Source organism: Eriocheir sinensis, chromosome 33, assembly GCF_024679095.1.
Source record: "Eriocheir sinensis breed Jianghai 21 chromosome 33, ASM2467909v1, whole genome shotgun sequence".
NCBI classification, from domain to species: Eukaryota; Metazoa; Arthropoda; class Malacostraca; order Decapoda; family Varunidae; genus Eriocheir; species Eriocheir sinensis.
Window position 1 is genome coordinate 4,645,306 of NC_066541.1, and position 19,773 is coordinate 4,665,078.

General features: G+C 45.2%; 1 protein-coding gene across 2 annotated transcripts in view; it reads right to left on the reverse strand.

Annotated features, from left to right (window-relative positions):
- LOC127006597 (protein Wnt-6-like) overlaps window positions 1–17,860 on the reverse strand; it is a 54,910-nt gene extending 37,050 nt beyond the window's left edge. The window contains exon 1 of one of the 2 annotated variants that reach the window (XM_050876678.1): window positions 17,736–17,860. Coding sequence is in view for 1 of the 2 variants with exons in the window: in XM_050876677.1 (XP_050732634.1) it covers window positions 13,135–13,208 (74 nt within the window). In the remaining variant the exon portion in view is untranslated. Of the gene's footprint in view, window positions 1–13,134; window positions 14,789–17,735 lie in introns of those variants that run through there. The other variant, XM_050876677.1, reaches the window with a different exon arrangement.
- Window positions 17,861–19,773: the final 1,913 nt, after the last annotated feature.

Genomic DNA, 19,773 nt, shown 5'->3' on the forward strand with positions numbered 1-19,773 from the left:
GGAGGAGGAGGAGGAGGAGGAGGAGGAAGAGGAAGAGGAAGAAGAGGAAGAGGAGGAGGAGGAGGAGGAGGAGGAGGAGGAAGAAGTGGAGGAGGAGGAAGAAGAAGAAGAAGAAGAAGAAGAAGAAGAAGAAGAAGAAGAGGAGGAAGAGGAGGAGGAGGAGGAGGAGGTGGGGAAGATGTTACACCACGACAGGCAGACAGGTCGGGCACGTGTTTACAGCCCCTAAAAGCCTGCTCAAGGAAGGTGTACCGCCGCCGCTCGCCCAAAGGAAACATTGATTTTCTGGATGGAACGAACCGACTTTCCTAATTTTTATCACCACCAAAAGATGCAATTACTTATTTATTTTTCTCCTGTTATATTAGGCCAAGAGGGAGTTTAGTTGTTTTCCTCGTTTATATATATGTTTAATTCTTTCCTGTATTATTCATTATTTTATTTTTTTATTATCTTCCATGTTTTAAGTTTGTTTTAATGAGCATTTAGATCACGAGAGGCTATAGTGTGTGCCCCAACTTTACCTTAACCTTCCTCCCTCACCCCATTTTCGTATTTTCTTTTCTTCTTTCTTCCTTTAATAAATAACTTTCGGGAGGAAACTTAAAACACTTAAGGATACACAAGGGTATAAGGACACATAACGACACCAGGAGAGTATAGGAGGCCAAGAATAGGAGGCTAAAATAGAACACCTTGATGGAGTATGGCTGGCCTGTTCTCACCTGTCTGGCCTAATTAATTAAAGGAAAGGTGAGGGGAGCAACTTTCCCGTGCAGTAATTTTCGTGCAGGTGAAGAGGCCTGGTAGTGGTGGTGGTGGTTGTGGTGGTGGTAGTGTAGTAATGGCGGGGAAACAACAGTAGCATAACAAAGGGACTGATGGGTGTACGGGGGGAAGGAAGGAAAACGAGAGGAAAAAGAAGGGAAAAGATAATGGCGGGGAAACAACAGTAACATAACAAAGGGACTGCTGGGTGTATGGGGGGAAGGAAGGAAAACGAGAGGAAAAAGAAGGGAAAAGAAAGGAAACAGCACGGGAAAGAAAATGGATGAATTGAGATTGAACACAGACACAGCCAAGTAAAGGGGAACGAGGATGTGGAGAAGGAAAAGGGAAATGACGAGATAAAGAAGGGAGAAGAGTAAAATGATGATGATGATGAGGAGGAGGAGAAGGAGGAGGAGGAGGAGGAGGAGGAAAAGGGAAATGACGTGATACAGAAGGGATAAGAGGAAAATGATGATGATGAGGAGGAGGAGGACGAGGAGGAAGAGGAGTGGTGAATGGGTGGAACAGGCTCGGCAGACATGTTGTGAGTGCTAATACGATTTTTTTTTTTTTTTTTTTTTTTTTACAGCAAAGGAGACAGTTCAAGGGCTAGCTAGATAAGTTCATGGATAGTGAGGGTAGGCGGGGTTAGGTTTACAGGAGCTGCTTTGTACAGGCCAACCAACCAGACTCCTTACGTTCCTATAATCTGAAATTCTTATAACAACGTGGGCAAGAGAGAAAGAGGAGAAATTGAATGAAAAGACTGAATGGAAAGAAAGGAACGAGAAATGGGTAAAGAGGAATGGGGGAACCAGAGATAAGGGAAAGGAAGGGTGAGAAGGGGGGAGATAGGGGAAGGGAATAGGAGGAAAGAGGAGATAGGGGAGGGGGTGGAGGACAGAGAAGGGACAAGTGAAGGAAATGGGAGGAGAGCCGCAGGGGGGAGATGGGAAAGGCAGGAAGATAATAGGGGAGGAAAGGGAACACAAGGGAAGGGAACGAGAGACGGGACGTTGGAAGGGGAGGCAGGGGGAGGCAGGGAAAAACAGGGGAAGGCAGGGGAAGGCAGGGGGAGGCAGGGGAAGGCAGAGGGAGGCAGGGAAAGACAGAGGGAGGCAGGGGAAGACAGAGGGAGGCAGGGGAAGACAGGGGGAGGCAGGGAGAGGCAGGGAGAGGCAGGGGGAGGCAGGGGGAGACAACGAGAGGAGAGGGGAGGGCAAGAGAGACAAATGGGAGACAAGATATGCAGGGAGACAATAAGGTAGGGAAAGGAAGACAAATAGAGGGGAGACGGGAGGGAGGTTGGGGAGGGAGGGGGTGGCAGGGGAGAGGTAGGGGAAGACAGGGGGAGAGTCTGGCACCTTACACAAGTCACCTGTCCCATTAGTGGCTGAGGTAAGGGGAGGGGGAGGGGGGAGGGTGAAGGTCGTGGGGACATATTGTAAAGGGAACATAAAGAAAATGAAGAGGAGGAGGAGGAGGAGGAGGAGGAAGAAGAGGAGGAGGAGGAGGACACCTGAGTCACTCCTCCTTTTCCTCCCTCACCTGATGCTCTCCATTTTTATTTCTCTCGTTAACTATTCCTAGATTTCCTCCCTTCCTCCCTTCCCTTCCTTCCTCCTTTCCCTCTCCTCCATCACCGCATCCCTCCCTCTCTCCCTTCCTCCATCCGTCATTCCCTCCTCTCCATCTTCATCTTTTTCCTCACCTCTACCTCGTTTCCTGCTATCTCTCCTCCCTTTCTTCCCCTCTCTCCCTTTCCTCCCCCTTTTTTTCCCTCCATCCATCCTAAGCATTTTCCCTCTTCCTCCATCTCTCCCTTTTTTTATATATTCTACTTTCCTCCACTCTGACACACACACACACACACACACACACACACACACACACACACACACACACACACATCAAACATACATGCAAAAAATAACAAACAAACGTCAATTACTGAAGAGTTTAATCAGTTTTACCAACTGATAGAGAGAGAGACTTCATAATCATCTGTCATTACCTTTTTACTACTTAATTACCTCATTTTTACACCTCCTCTCACCTGGCCCACCTGTCCTCATTAATCTCATTCATACCTGCCCATTCACTATAACCATCTCTCTCTCTCTCTCTCTCTCTCTCTCTCTCTCTCTAATAATTTCCTCCCATACCTTTCCTTCCCTTCACCTATCTTACTACCTGGTCACGTATTAATTAGATCCTTACGTAAGCCACATCTGTCCCCCCCCCCCTCGCACCACCACCACCACCAATCATAATTATCATCAATCACACACCACCACCACCACCACCACCACGCCATGACAGGGAGGGCAGGCAGGGCGGGAGTTATTCCACACACCCGCCCGTCGCCTCGAGTCTATATATAGCCCGACAGACAGCTGACAAGACTCAAAGTTCTCAATAAGCTCACGTTTAGGGCTGAACTTCCTCCCACTTAATCTTGCCTTCCCGTCTGCATGCCTGGGTGTCTGACCGGCTTGGTTGCTTGGTCCTCTCTCCCTTCCTTCCTTCCTTCCTTCCCTCTCTTTCACTCCTCTTCTCTCTTCCTCCTTTCCCCTTCCTTCCTTCCTTCCCTCTCACCTCCTCTCTCTATTCCTCCTTTCCCCTTCCCTCATCAACTCTTCCCTCCTTCCTTCCTTCCCTCTCTTTCACCTCCTCTTCTCTCTTCCTCCTTTCCCATTCCTTCATCAACTCTTCCCTCCTTCCTTCCTTCCTTCCCTCTCTTTCACCTCCTCTTCTCTCTTCCTCCTTTCCCCTTCCCTCATCAACTCTTCCCTCCTTCCTTCCTTCCCTCTCTTTCACCTCCTCTTCTCTCTTCCTCCTTTCCCCGTCCTTCATCAACTCTTCCCTCCTTCCTTCCTTCCCTCTCTTTCACCTCCTCTTCTCTCTTCCTCCTTTCCCCGTCCCTCATCAACTCTTCCCTCCTTCCTTCCTTCCCTCTCTTTCACCTCCTCTTCTCTCTTCCTCCTTTCCCCTTCCCTCATCAACTCTTCCCTCCTTCCTTCCTTCCCTCTCTTTCACCTCCTCTTCTCTCTTCCTCCTTTCCCCTTCCCTCATCAAATCTTCCCTCCTTCCTTCCTTCCCTCTCTTTCACCTCCTCTTCTCTCTTCCTCCTTCCCCTTCCTCATCAACTCTTCCTCCTTCCTTCCTTCCTTCCCTCTCTTTCCTCCTCTTCTCTCTTCCTCCTTTCCCTTCCTCATCAAATCTTCCTCCTTCCTTCCTTCCTCTCTTTCACCTCCCTCTCTCTTCCCTCATCAAATCTTCCCTCCTTCCTTCCTTCCCTCTCTTTCACCTCCTCTCTCTCTTCCTCCTTTCCCCTTCCCTCATCAAATCTTCCCTCCTTCCTTCCTTCCCTCTCTTTCACCTCCTCTCTCTCTTCCTCCTTTCCCCTTCCCTTATCAACTCTCCCTTTTCTCATACTCTGCATTTCCCTCATTCTCTTCCTCCTCATTTTCACTCTCCTTTTCTTCGTTCCTTGGTCCGTTTTTCCTATTCCCCTTCTCCTTCTTGTTCCCCTTTCTTTCCTTCCTTGGCCCTTTCTTTTCTCCTTCCTCTCCTTTTCCCTTCACTCTTCCCCTCTTCCTTTTTCCCGATTCCTTTCTTAATTACCCCTGCCTTCACCTTCGTCTCCTCTCTTCTTCCCTCTCCCGTTTTCTCCTTCGCATTCTCTCTTCTTTCTACTTCCCGTCTCCTCTCCCACCTTCCTCTCCTTCTCTCTCCTTCGCCTTCTCCCATTCCTTCCCTTCACCCTTCACCTATTAACCTCTCCTCTACTTCACTCACCCTTCACCCTGTCATTCCTCCCTCCTTATCTCTCTCTCTCTCTCTCTCTCTCTCTCTCTCTCTCTCTCTCTCTCTCTCTCTCTCTCTCTCTCTCTCTCTCTCTCTCTCTCTCTCTCTCTCTCTCTCTCTCTCTCACTTTCCTCACCTTCTCTTCCTTAACCCCTTCACTTCATTCATTTTCACCCTCCCTTCACCCCTAAAGATTCCTCCTTCCTCCTTCTCCTTCTCCTCCTCCTTCTCCGCCTCCTCCTCCTCCTCCTTCATTCCATTAGCCAATCACGACCCTTACCTTCTTTTCCTCCCCATTCTTCACCCCTGATTTACCCTTCACCCATTTATCCTCCCTCCTCTTCCTCTTCTTTCTCCTCCTCTCCTACTTCATTCATTCCATCACTCAATCTCCTCCCTCCTCCTCCTCCTCCTGACGTCACACTCTAAATGTCTCCTTCCATCAATTTGAATCCGCATGATCTCTCTCTCTCTCTCTCTCTCTCTCTCTCTCTCTCTCTCTCTCTCTCTCTCTCTCTCTCTCTCTCTCTCTCTCTCTCTCTCTCTCTCTCTCTCTCTCTCTCTCACTGATGATGGGGAAACAAGGGAATGAATGAGAGGGTACAGAAGAAGGAAAGAAGATGGGGAGAAGAGGGGAGGAAGATGGGGAGGACGATGGGGAGAAGAGGGGAGGAAGATGGGGAGAAGAGGGGAGGAAGATGGGGAGAAGAGGGGAGGAAGGTGGGGAGGAGAGGGGAGGAAGATGGGGAGAAGAGGGGAGGAAGAAGGGGAGGAGAGGGTTGAAGGGTACTGTTTTGACATGCTTGAGTGGGGAGGAATCGTGGGTCTAAACTCTAAAGGAACAGTCTTCACCGCGGGGAGGAAATGGACGGCTTGTTGATCAGAGGGGAGACGAAGGGGAGGGAGAGGAATAGGAGACAATGGGAATGGGGAGGAAGGTTGAATATAAGAAGAAAAAAAAGGAAAAACAGCTGGACGGAGGAGGGAAAGTAATGTGAGGGAAAATGAAAAGGAAAAAGGGGAGGGAGAGGAATAGGAAATAATGGGAAAGAGGAGGAAGGTTGAATCTAAGAAAAAAAATAAAAAAGAAGGAAGGAGGAGGGGAAGTAATGGGAGAGAAAATGAAGAGGAAAAGTACTGAAGATAAAAATAGGAGGGAAGAAGGAAGAAAAAGGCAAATACAGATTGAAGATGGGGTATGAGGGGAGACAAAGGAGGAAAGGAAGGACAAGGGAGAGAATAGTAAGGGAAAGAATACTGAAGTTAAGAAGGGAAAAGAGAAAAGAAGGAAAAAATAGGCAAATACAGATTGAAGATGGGATAAGAGGGGAGACAAAGGAGGAAAGGAAGGACAAGGGAGAGAATAGTAAGGGGAAGAATACTGAAGTTAAGAAGGGAAAAGAGGAAAGAAGGAAAATACAAGTAGAGAGGATCGGAGGAGATACGAAAGAGAAAGGGGAGTAAAGGGAGATAATAAAAAGGGAAGGAAGATTGAAATTAAGAAGGGAAAAGAAGTAAGAAGGAATAGAAAAGGAAAGTTTATTGAAGCGAATGGGAAAAAATACAGGTAGGGAGGATCGGAGGGGAGACGAAAGAGAAAGGGGAGTAAAGGGAGATAAAAGAAAGGGAAGGAAGATCGAAATTGAGAAGGGGAAAGAAGTAGGAAGGAATAGAAAAGGAAAGTGAAGCTAATGGGGAAAAAATAGGAGGGAGGGAAGAATGATGAAGTTAAAAAGGAAGAAAGAAGAATGGAAATAAATACAGGTAGAGAATGGGAAAGTAAGGAAAGAGGAAGGAAAGAGGAACTGAGGAACGAAGGTAAATATAGGAAAAGATATGGGAGTGAGTCCAGAAACGAGGAGAGAAAAGGAAAATAAAGGTCAGAGGGAAATAAGAGAAGAGAGAGGGAAGTAAGTCAATTTGGAAAAGAGGAGGAAAAGGTAAATCTAGGAAATAAAAGAAGAGAAAGTGGTTAAACAGGAAATTAGTTAGAAAAAGAGAAGAAATTGAGATACAGAGGGAATGAAAAAAAATGAAAAAAAGAAGAGAAAGGGATTAAACAGTAAATTAGGGTATGAAAAATAAAGAAAAATGAGAGAAAAGTGGAAAAGAAGGAACGTAATAAAATAAATGAGGAGAAAGGTGAATAAATTTGAAATGGAGAAAGAGGAGAAAGGGAAAATGGAGGTCGAAGGGAAATAAAGGAAATGAAAACAAAGTAAATTAGTTAAGTTATAAAGAAAAAGTGAACGGGTGAAGAACGATATCAAGAGGATGGAAGAACGAATACTTTAGGAAGAGGATGAACGTGAGGAACGAAGGAAGGAAGGAAGGAAGGAAATAAAGAAGAGAATCGAAGAAAAAAATAACTCAGACGTGAAAAAAAAAAGAGTAAGAAAGGGAATAAGAGAAAGAGAATGGGAAGAAGTAACAATGTAAATAAAGATAAGGGGAAAAAGATAGGGAAGAGAGAGAGAGAGAGAGAATGGGTTTGTGAATCTGTGTCTTTTTCTCTGTCTGTCACGCTGTCTCTTTGTCTAACTGTCTGTATATCATTTTTCTGTCTGTCTGTGTCTGTCTGTTTGTCTGTCCGTGTCTGTTTGTCCGTCTGTCTATCTGTCTGGCTATTTGTCTCTGCTTCTATATATCTGTCTATCTATCTCTCTGTCTGTGTCTGTATCTACACCTCTGTATGTCTGTCTGTCTGCCTGTCTCTTGTTGTGCCTGTCTGTCTGTCTATCTGTCTGCCTGTCTCTTGTTATGCCTGTCTGTCTGTCTATATGTCTGCCTGTCTCTTGTTATGCCTGTCTATCTGTCTGTCTGCCTGTCTCTTGATATGCCTGTCTGTCTGTCTGCCTGTCTCCCTCAACACACAGCCTTGGAAGTGAGACATAAACGCGAATATAAGCAACATGGCAACACCCGTAAAGAGGATATGTGCTAAAACAAACACACAGACACACGGCAATGAATGGAATGAAACCCGAGCCGCGATGTAACCCGACGCGTCTGGGGAGAGGCGAGAAAAAAGCGAGAAAGATTTAGCGAGGGAATGACGCGGAGGGGAGGAAGGGAACGGAGTAGAGAAGTCGAAGGTTCGTCAGGAGTGAAGATGAGAAGCAGGAAAAGGAATTGATGGGAAGGAGTAGCAGGCTTTTTTTTATTATTGTCTCCTTTTTTTGTGTGCCCTTGAGCTGTCTCCTTTGTTGTAAAATGAAGAAGAAAAGGAGGGATGTGTGAAAGATGAATTAAAGAGAGAAGTTTAAGGTTCGTCAGGAGTGGAGATGAGAAACCAGGAAAAGGAATTGATGGGAAGGAGTATCAGGCTTTTTTTTATTATTGTTTCCTTTTTTAGTGGCCTTGAGCTGTCTCCTTTGTTGTAAAATAAAGAAAGAAAGGAAGGATGTGTGAAAGATGAATTAAAGAGAGAAGTTGAAGTTTTGTCGGGAGTGGAGATGAGAAGGCAGGAAAAGGCATTGATGGGAGGATAACAAACAAAAATAGGAATAAAAAAGACCATACCAGCTTTTTTTTTTACAGCAGAGTTAGTTCAAGGGCATAAAAAAGGTAACAAATGTGAAAAAAAAGCCCGCTACTCACTGCTCCTATAAAGAGTTAGAGGAGTGGCGGAAATATAGGTCAGTTTCGGGAGGAGAGGTGTTCCGATACCCATTTATCTCATCATTCTTCCTACATCTTTCAAATTTTACATCTTTTTATTCCTCCTTCACTCCTTTTTCTTCCTCTTCTTCTCTCCTCTCTTTAATTAATCTTTTACACATCCCTCCTGTCTTCCTCTATTTTATATTCTCAGTCTTCCTTCCTCCCTCAATCTTTCACATTCTTTTTCGTCCTTTCCTTTCCTTCCTGTTCCCGTTCCTGTCGTCCCTTCTCTCACCATCCATCCTTTCCTTCCTCCTTCACTCCTTTTCTTCCTTTTTTCCCTACTCTTTTTAATTCATCTTTCACACATCCCTCCTTTCTTTCTTTATTCTATATTCTCAATCTTCCTCCCTCCCTTAATCTTTCACATTTCCTTCCATTCTCCTTTTCCTCCTCCTCTTCTCCTCCTTTCCTTCCTTCTTCCACCCCCCTCTCTCTTCTTCTCTTACAATTCTTCTTCCATTTTTATTCACATTCTCTCCCCTTTCTTCGTTCCTCAATCTTTCATTCTTCTTTTCCTCCTCCTCTTCTCCTCCTTTCCTTCCTTCTTCCACACTCGTCTCTTCTTCTCTTACAATTCATCTTCCATTTTTTTTTACATCCTCTTTCTTTTCTTCATTCCTCAATCTTTCATTCTTCTTTTCCTCCTCCTCTTCTCCTCCTTTCCTTCCTTCTTCCACACTCGTCTTTTCTTCTCTTACAATTCATCTTCCATTTTTTTCACATTCTCTCCCCTTTCTTCGTTCCTCAGTCTTTCACATTCTTTTTCCTCCATTCCTTTCCCTCCTGTTCCCGTTCCTGTCGTCCCTTCTCTCACAAAAAATTATTCATCCTCCATTTTTCACTTTTCCATTCTTCACCTACTTCTCTTTCACTCTTCTTTCCATCTATTTAATTTTCCTTCACCTCATCCTCTTCCCTTCTCTCTTTCATCCTTCCCTCTCCCACATTCCTTTTCTTCCTCTTCCTTCACTTCCCTTCCTTCAAACTTATATCCCCATCTTTCATTTGCATTCCACTTCCATTTCTATCCTCTCCTCTTTTCTCCTCCCCTTCACTCCCCCGTACTCTCTCCCCTCTCCCCTTCCCTCCTCGCCTCCCACCCTTCCCGCCACGCCCCTCAGATCCCTTTCCTGCCGTAAGAAGGAAACCTGAGCCAGAAAATCCAAAGTGATGGGTACAATATCCTTCTCCTCCTCCTCCTCCTCTACTCCTTCCTCTTTCTCTTCGATGACTAAACAGGTTCGCCTTATCCCTTACCAGGCTGCCCTATTCCTACCTTCTTCCTCCTCCTCCTCCTCCTCCTCCTCCTCCTCCTATTTTGTTGGGTCAGGAGTGAAGTGAACGCACGTACCGAAGAGCTTTGATATGCATATTTTAAATCATTACAGCGGGTAACCTCGTAATGAACCAATGAATGGGCTTATTGTCAGCCTTACAGTGGCGAGCGATTTTTAATATTTTTTACAGCAAAGGAGACAGCTCAAGGGCACACAAAAAAAGGAAACAATATTGAAAAACAAAGCCCGCTACTCGGTTTTCCCAGCGCTATGTAACTTATCGTATGAAGAAAGACTAACTCGCTTGGACAAAGATCTCCGTCATTAAGCGAAGGACTAGGAGGGATTTGATTGAAGTCCCTAAAAGTCTCTAAAGCATTAAATAGATTCGATAATATAAATCTAGAAAGTCTATTCATAATAAATCACTCAATAGTAACACAGTAGCGGAATTAATTAATGGGACACAGATGTAACACAAAAGCGCTAACAGGCTATTTAAATATTTGAATTGTCTACCACTGGACCAGACTCCCTCACTCAGTCTCTCCACATCTTTCAAGTAACACGGTAACAGGGAACACGGCATCTTTCAGGTAACACGGGAACAGGTAACGCGGCATCTTTCAGGTAACATAGAAACAGGTAACACGGCATCTTTCAGGTAACATAGAAACAGGTAACACGGCATCTTTCAGGTAACACGGTAACAGGTAACACGGCATCTTTCAGGTAACACGGTAACAGGGAACACGGCATCTTTCAGGTAACACGGGAACAGGTAACACGGCATCTTTCAGGTAACACGGGAACACCGGCTCAAAATATATATGAATTTGATCCACTAGGTATCGCTGGCTGTAGTGTTAGTCTATGGTAGTCTTCTTCTCATGTTTTTTTTTTGTGTGTGTGTGTGTTTCCTGAAAAGTTTCCTAGTTCTGTTTCTAAAATGGACATAGTGGTTGACTTCTAATTTTTCCTGCAAGAAGAGATGGGCGGGGGAGGAGCCTTCTGTTCCATCCTGCCCTACCACACGCTGTCTATCCGCGGCAGCAGCAGCCAACAGATATCCTCGCTATATACCAACAGCTAGACTGGTTATATACTGGTGGTTATATACTCTCTCTCTCTCTCTCTCTCTCTCTCTCTCTCTCTCTCTCTCTCTCTCTCTCTCTCTCTCTCTCTCTCTCTCTCTCTCTCTCTCTCTCTCTCTCTCTCTCTCTCTCTCTCTCTCTCTCTCTCTCTCTCTCTCTCAAGCGCTCTCCTACTTTCGTTTCGTTTATTTAATCTAACTTCATTCTAATATTTTTTTTCTTTCTTTTCTCTCATGCACAACATTTCTCTTTCCTTTAAGCGATGAGTGTAATGATTTATATTTAGAATTTCCTCTTTTTTTTCTTTAAGTTTCAGTCTCATGTTGCCTTATGAATATTCGATCAATTAATTATTTTATACTCGTCCTAATTAATGATATTTAAATAACACACACACACACACACACACACACACACACACACACACACACACACACACACACACACACACACACTATCTCATCTCTCTGGGTCATTAGTCATCATCTTTCATTACATAAAAATCTAATATATAAATAAGAGAGAGAGAGAGAGAGAGAGAGAGAGAGAGAAGCATCACAATATTTCTTCTCCAGTATAAAGTTTCTAAGAGTGTCTATACTAAACTCTCTCCTATTCTATCCTTTATAACTCCTCCTCCTCCTCCTCCTCCTCCTCCTCCTCCTCTTCTTTTTTCCCTTTCTTCTATACATGCCATCTCCTAACCGTTTCTCCCCCCCACCTTTAAAACTCCTTACAATGTCCCTTTTTATATATTTTCTTCTTTATATTCATTCTAAAACATTATATCCCATTCATAACATTCTTTCTTCTTATTATTATTATTCTCCTACTTATCCTCCCCACTTTATTTTTTTTCATTTTCTCCCCATTTTTTTTTTCAGTTTTCTTCCTCCTCTCCTTCATCCACCTCCACCTCCTTCTCCTCCTCCTAACCTGCCCTAATACATCTTCCAGCCTTCATCCTTTTCCTACCCTTCCTCCTACTCCTCCTTCTACTCCTCCTCCTCCTCCTCCTCCTCCTCCTTCTCCTACTCCTTCTCCTCCTCCTCCTCCTACTCCTCCTCCTCCTCCTCTTCTTTCTTCCTTAACGATAACATAGACGAAAACAGTAACCTATCTCCTTCCCTCCTCCTCTTCGGCTAATATTGCGGTTTCTTGCGGTTTCTGGGATGCTCGGTTGCGCTTTTTGTTGCTTTTTTTTCTTCAAGTCAGTAGCAACCTGGTCCTGAAGATTCATATGTGGAGGAGGAGAAGGAAGAGGAGGAGGAGGAAAAATGAGGAAGTATGAAGTTTTATTTTCCTCGTGATGACTTGTCGATGTTTGTTTATGCGTGTGTGTGTGTGTGTGTGTGTGTGTGTGTGTGTGTGTGTGTGTGTGTGTGTGTGTGTGTGTGTGTGTGTGTGTCCGTCGGTTCCTTATAGTACTCAATATATGCCAAAACAACATCTGAAAGTACCCAGGAACACACACACACACACACACACACACACACACACACACACACACACACACACACACACACACACACACACACACTTTTAACACCACCCACGATTGCCTACTTACCCTCCCTCCTCCCCCTCCTACTCCCCCTCTTCCTCCTCCTCCTCCTTCCCACCCAAATACACTAAACACACATGAAGTCACACATATAAATAAAACAATTAGCATACACTAACATTAACAGCCTTCGCCGCAAAACAAACTGGACCCGGAGTGTGTGTGTGTGTGTGTGTGTGTGTGTGTGTGTGTGTGTGTGTGTGTGTGTGTGTGTGTTCCTCGCCATCCCCCTCCCCCCCCTGGTCCTCGGGTTACCCTCCACAGACAGACACACACAGACGACAGACAAGAAGAAACACTATACCCGCGCCGCGCCTCAGAGGGGGGGAGGAGGAGGAGGAAGAGGAGGAGGAGGAGGAGGAGGAGGAGGTTGTGTAGAAGGGTGAAGAGAGAGGTGACAGTTGGGGTTGTTTAGAAAGAGAATGATTTGGAGGAGGAGGAGGAGGAGGAGGAGGAGGAGGAGGAGGAGGAGGAGGAGAGAGGGGAAAGAAGGAAAGCAAGGGGAAATTCTGAGAACACCGATTTTAAGAAGAAGAAGAAGAAGAAGAAGAAGAAAGAAAGAAGAAGAAGAAAGAAAGAAAAAGAAGAAGACGAAAAAGAGCAACAACAAAAACAACAACAACAACAACAAAACATTAAACAACAACAATAAAAATAAAAATAAGAACCAGAACAATGAGAAGAAAAGGAAGAAGAGGAAGGAGACAAGAAATAAAAGAGGAAAACGAAAGAGAAGAAGAATGGGAACAAACTGGAAACATTCGGAGAGATAGAACGCTAGATAGAGAGATAGGAGAAAAAGACAAACAAAAAACACACAAACACACACACACACACATCTCCAAACATTCCAGGTGGGCAGGGCGGCGGGTCAGGTGAGGTGCAACACGGCCATTAGTGAGACAGGTGAAAGGCGTGAGCATGGCGGGGAAGTGAGGGAGGGAATACTCACCACCAGAGGGCGTGCGCGAGGTGACACAGCGAGGCACAGAACAGGAGGCACAGCAGCAGGGAAGACGGGGCCATAGTACTGTATATCCCTGTCTCTCTCGAAGTGGTGGTGGTGGTGGAGGCGGTGGTGGTGGTTTAGTTACGTTTGTTTACACCGACTTTCTACTTCATGGTTCTCTTGGCTGTTTTAATGGTCGTTTTTACCGTTTATGTTCTCGTTTTACACACACACACACACACACACACACACACACACACACACACACACAGGGGGCCGCGTTCACACACACACACACACACACACACACGTACACCGTCTCCCGTATCTCCGAATCAGTGTCTCGAAGCGCTGAATCACTTATCGCACGAAGCACACACGCTCCAGAAACCGCGCCAGACGGAGAGATAACCAGAGCAGAGCAGGACGTGATGTTTCCGAGTGCGGGCTGCTGCGTTTGTTTGTTTTTCTGAATGCGAGTGTGTTGGCTTTCTCGTGTCGAATGTTTGGGGGTTTTCTTTTTCAGTACGTTTTGTATTTGTTTTCTTTTCGAGCGTTTTCTTCTTTTATCTTTTCGAGTGTTTTAGTTTTTTTCTTTTCGTGTTTTATATATTTTGTTTTCTTTTTTTCTTTTGGAGTGTTGTAGGTGTTTTAATTTATGTTTTCAAGATATATTTTTACGCTTCGAATGTTTATTTTTTCTCTCCGTGTTTTATTCATGTCATTTCAAGTGTTTTATATTTTATTACTTTGTCTTCGTGCATGTTTTGTTCTTATTGTTTTCAGTTTTATCTTCTTCACACTTTTCCTTCTCTACACACTCTTCATTCCCCTTCACAGTATTCCTTCTCTTCACACTATTATCTTCCCATTCTTCTTTCTCTTCACCAACTTCGTTCCCCTCTTCACTCCCCTCAGCCCTTTAGCAGCACTTCCTCCACTCCTTTAGGTCACAATCTTTTATCCAACATTTACACACCAGTGCAGCCTCACGAGCAACACATCCAAGTGATCACTAAGGTCCAGGTAGCTGCCTGTCACCTGAAGCACCTCTTTGACCAGGTAACGCGTGAGGAAGGACGGCGCAGCTTGAGGGGACACAGGAGCACCCTTGACAGGAGTAGAGATGCCTTGAGAGAACAGTAGCGTAGCAAGGACACGACAACCGCTCAGAAGGACGTAAAAGTACCCACGAACAGTAGCACGTGACGGAGGGGGCGACGCAAAAAAAGGAACAGTAGAGCACCTTATATTGTCCTCAAGGCTATTTACACTTTCAAGGGTATCGAGTAGCACCATCAACACGATGAAATATAAGTCCAACAACAGTACTCATTCACTTGCAAGGGTCGAAAGTAACACCACTAACGCGGTGAAACATTAGCGTAGTAAACAGTAGTTCCATAAGGTCACACTAACTCTTGAGATGGTAGAAAGTAACATTAACACTCCACGGAAACAGTAGTGCAGTAACAGTAGTCCCTCACAAGGTTACTAACACTTGGGGTGCTAGAAAGTAACAGTAACACTCCACGGAAACAGTAGTGCAGTAACAGTAGTCCCTCACAAGGTTACTAACACTTGGGGTGCTAGAAAGTAACAGTAACACTCCACGGAAACAGTAGTGCAGTAACAGTAGTCCCTCACAAGGTTACCAACACTTGGGGTGCTAGAAAGTAACAGTAACACTCCACGGAAACATTTGTCCAGCAACAGTAGTCCAACATGCTCCTCTTATAATGTTGCATAATTGAGTGTTGCGTCCACTAATTACTGCTTAACCGCGCGCTGTCTTGCTGTCTCAAGTTGCCCACACACAGAGCAGCGGCACTTAATTATCGCGTGGCACAGTGGCACTTTATTATTGCGCGGCAGAGTGGTAGTAGTGCAAAGTAATACATCAGCCGCAGCACGGTAGCACGACAAGTAACCACCCAGCACTGTGAGGACAAACACACGTGGCACAGCAGCACTCGGCCTCGGTATCAACACAGTGGCACCTCAGAGGGCCGCCACTTGCCGCTCCCTCCCTCTGGCACTCACTCTCACTGTCACTCGCTCAGGACGAAGGGCGCCGCGATCCCTCAAGGGCCTCGTCGCCATCCTCCTCGCCCCGCCACGCTCACACCTGCCCCGCCAGCACCAGCAGCTCATTGGGCGACACGTGAGGGTTCCCGCCGCGTCGCCAGCCACTCACTGTCCTCCGTCGCTTCCACGCACATTTTCCCCACTTCAAACTTCACTTCCACTTAACTGACAGGCTGGAGGATGACCTTTCTCGCTTCTGAAGTGGTGTTCCTCCTTCTTCAGTAGTTTTTGGTTGTTCTAATTGGTGTTTTGGATTCTTCAGGGCTAAAACTTCACATCCACTTCACTGACAGGATTGGGGATGGTTCTTTCTTCCTCCTGTCGAAGTGTTCTTCCTTCTCCAGTAGTTGCAGGCTGTTCTGAAGGTGTCTTGGGTTCTTCAGTACTAAAACCTTCACTTCCACTTCACTGTCAAGTTGAAAGTTTGGTTGTGTCTCGCTCCTGACGCAGTGTTCTTCCTTCTTCTGTAGTTGTAGGTTACGCTGAAGGTGTCTTGGGTTCTTCGATACTAAAAACTTAACTCCTACTTAACTGTCAGACTGAAAGTTTGGTTACGTCTCGGTCCTGACGTAGCGCTCCTTCTGTCCTCCTCGTCTCTGTGTATTGTGAGGGTGTGTGGCGAGGGTGAGCGTCTCCCGGCGGCGTGGAGGCGGGAGGGGACGCTACAGGAGGGGGATGCTGCAGGGACTAGCGCGGGAGTTCTAATCGGTAGCCGGGACGAGAGTGAATGTGCCGGGCCAGCGGGAAGCCTCAACCACCACCACCACCACCGCCACCACCACCCGACCCTCCCCAGCCTCCACCCTTCTCACTCACCCGCCGGCCCGCCCCTCCCCGCCCCACCACCCAAATTTAACTGATCTACGCAACTTCCCTCATTCCTCCCCTCACGCCTCCCGCCCCCCCTCCCACCCCTCTCGCTTTCCTCCAGGTGCTCACAGGTAACGAGACGCACACCTGGCCGCCCCTCACGCTAATTAACGCTATTTTATGCCCGGTCTACTTTTACAGTATTAGCAGTAATTCGCGTGCGTCACCTGCAGCCTCAAGGGGTTCACACTCATTAGCCCACCTGAGTGAGGGCGTGAGGGGTGACTTCAGCTGGGTCATTCGTCACTTTCCTTTTTATTTTTTTTTGTTTTCCCCTTCCGTCTTTTTTAGTATGCTCTCCTCGTCCCCTTCCTTCCCCTTCCTTTCCCTTCCTTTATTGCCTAACTTAACGTCTTTTTCCGTTTCCTGATGACTTCTTCCAATTTTATCTTGTGGGGGAAGGGGGGGAGAGGGGAGTGAGTGTGTGTGTGTGTGTGTGTGTGTGTGTGTGTGTGTGTGTGTGTGTGTGTGTGTGTGTGTGTGTAGCTTCCAAACACCTATACCGTGGTTTCGCACACACACACACACACACACACACACACACACACACACACACACACACACACACACACACATTCATCACCTACACGTTCATTATCTCAAAAAAAAGTTCCTAATTAATGTTCCCATCTGCCGCTAAATGAGGAACTCTTTTTACCTGTCTTCCCAAACACTTACCTGGCACTTACCTCTCCCTCTCCCTCTCTCTCTCTCTCTCTCTCTCTCTCTCTCTCTCTCTCTCTCTCTCCCCCCTTAAGCCTATCTTGAGTTACGGAGGGAGGAGGAAAACACTGACTGAAGGAGACAAAAAGGCACAGTTCACCTCACACCTGGCGCCCACACCTGGCCGGAAGGGGTGAGGGATGACCACGCCTTGGCACACACACACACACACACACACACACACACACACACACACACACACACACCTTAGAAGGACATATTCGGTGTATTATAGATTCTAAGACAGTGTTATGACTTAGAAAATGAGAATAAAATAGTTTGTCCCCCAAAAAACAATGCAATACAAAGACTATTAAAATATTTTCGTAGCTTTACATCGATATTATATTCTGTCTTCCAACTCTTAAGTCTTATTGTTGTTTTGTTATTAATCCTTGCGATGAGAAGTTTACATTAAAATACTCGGTAATATTTCCAAGTCCATTAATAAGACTGGCTATGAATCATGCTCTTAAGATCGTCACATTTCTAAATTATTGTGCATCACTCAAACTCAAAAATCCAATAGAATATTTATAGCATTGTCCTGCAGCGAATATTTACGTAATATTTCACGTGGGCTTGAGACTCGGGGACCTTTGAGAGTCTTCTTTCTCATCTCATTCTTCGTCACACGCTGATAAAAAATAACAAGGATCGAGATATTTTTTGCACGGGTGTTGCAGACTCAGTGACCTTTTTAAATACTTCCTTCTCGTCTCACTCTTCACCGCACACGGCACTTCAGGAGCTAAATTCAATCATTTCTTTTAGTAGTATTAGTATTAATAATAATGTAAACTTTCTTCTATTTATTTTCCAGGAGCGGCGCCTTATGGCCTGTTTTATTTTTCCTTTATATATTTGATGTTCAGCTTTTTCTCTGCCTCCTTTACCGTGAAGAACATTTGACAAACGCTTACCTGGGCCACGTGGACTCAGGGGCTGGGCAGGGTGACGGTCTTTCCTCCTGCCCCGCGTATAGTATTCAGGGGCACCTCCGGCAGCCGCTTCGCCACCCCGCACTCCGCCGCCACCTCCCGTCGACGCGCACTGAGAAGGGGAGGAAAACAGTTGCACTCATTGAAATTTTGAGGATCTACTTAATAATCTTTTTACTCTTAGGGTCATATTATCAATCATTTTGAGGCTTTCATTTAACAAGGCTTTCGTAGAGGTTATTGTGAGTATTCCCATGGGTAGTGTTATGACCTAGTGATATTTTGAGAAGGCTGCTACACCATGAATGTGAAGAACAGAACCAAACTAATCGCCTTTACGGTGTTTGGAAATATTTGTTGCAAGGCCACGACGTAAAAAAAAAAAGAAAAAAAAAGAGCCGAGGGTGTCAGAGAATTTGGCCCTGAGCTACACCAACAGACTCCACAACAGACCCTCACGGAAATGGATGCCCCCGTCAGGCGTGCCCGGCAGCCTGGTCACACCTCCACGGCCAGGTAAGGTCAGGTGAACTTACATAATCAAAACAGATGACACAGATCGATTGCAACGCTCCTTTAATGCACTTTCTATTCAAATTTCTTTATTCTTGAGCTGCTTATTATATTTATTTTCTTTGTGGGGTTTGCTGTTTGTGTTTCTTCGTCCTTTTCATTTTGTTGTTCAAGTTTATTGTTACGTTCTTTGTTTTATACTTCACTTTACCACTTTTGGGGGCGTAGTAGCAGCAGTAGTAGTAGTAGTAGTAGTAGTAGAAGTAGTAGCAGTTGTTGTTGTTGTTGTTGTCGTTCTTCTTCTGTTGTTGTTCTTGTACCATATGCACTTGACATTATAATATGAAGAATCCATTAACATTTTTTCCCAGTTTGTCCTCAACACCTTCTTAGGGCAGGTGAGGAGGGTGTCGCGGCCGCAGGTGTTGAAGTCATTAACACCTTCGCCTGTCCTTGAGCGAAAGGAAAAGTTGTCGCAGAATGTTATCGTAGATCTTCTGAATGATTGCTGGATGAATCTCGACTTTCTGGCGCGAAGGGAATTTAAACCCACTTCCTGAATTAGGTTTTCGTGTCATATTATTATTTTTGTTGTTGTTGTTGTTGTTGTTGATGTGGTTTTCTGTTATCAAATTACTTAATATATGTACACCCGTTTACACACACACACACACACACACACACACACACACACAAGCTGCATGACCTGCCGATCAGTTATTAAGAGCAGAACACAAACAAATCAAGAAAAAAACAAACAAACTCTGAGGCTCCTGTTACACTCTCTCTCTCTCTCTCTCTCTCTCTCTCTCTCTCTCTCTCTCTCTCTCTCTCTCTCTCTCTCTCTCTCTCTCTCTCTCTCTCTCTCTCTCTCTCTCTCTCTCTCTCTCTCTCTCTTTTCCTTGGAACCACTGACAGGCGAGAGACTTGAAGATAAAACACTAATAAAAGAAATACAATAACACTAATAAAACTGACCTGCTTCTGAAGGACGAAGATGAAAACAGAAGAGCATAAACGGAATCATTTTACTTTTAATTTTACTTCAAACATTCGTCTTCCCTTCAACGTGGAATCTATGTATAGTTTCCCCTTGTATATTTGTTTATATAGGATGGTTATCAAAACTACATAAAAACTGCAGTAGGAATAATAACGATGATGATGATGATGATGATGATGTTAATAAAAATAGCTAATAATGTTAACAGAAAGACGGAAAAATAAATCGATAGAGGAAGTGAAACAAAAAAAAAAAAAAAGAGAGAAATAATATCACTGACATAAGCCACTCATTGCCACACACACACACACACACACACACACACACACACACACTCCCCCCCCCCCACCATTCCCGCCCAACACTTAAGTTTTTCCGAATGAGCGGTGCACCAAAACCCTTCATGGACGACTAAAATAATACCACGATAAACTCCGCGCACGTTAGCAAAATATTTGGCCTTCCCGCAACTCACTTTGCTCAGATCTTATCGAGTTCTCATAA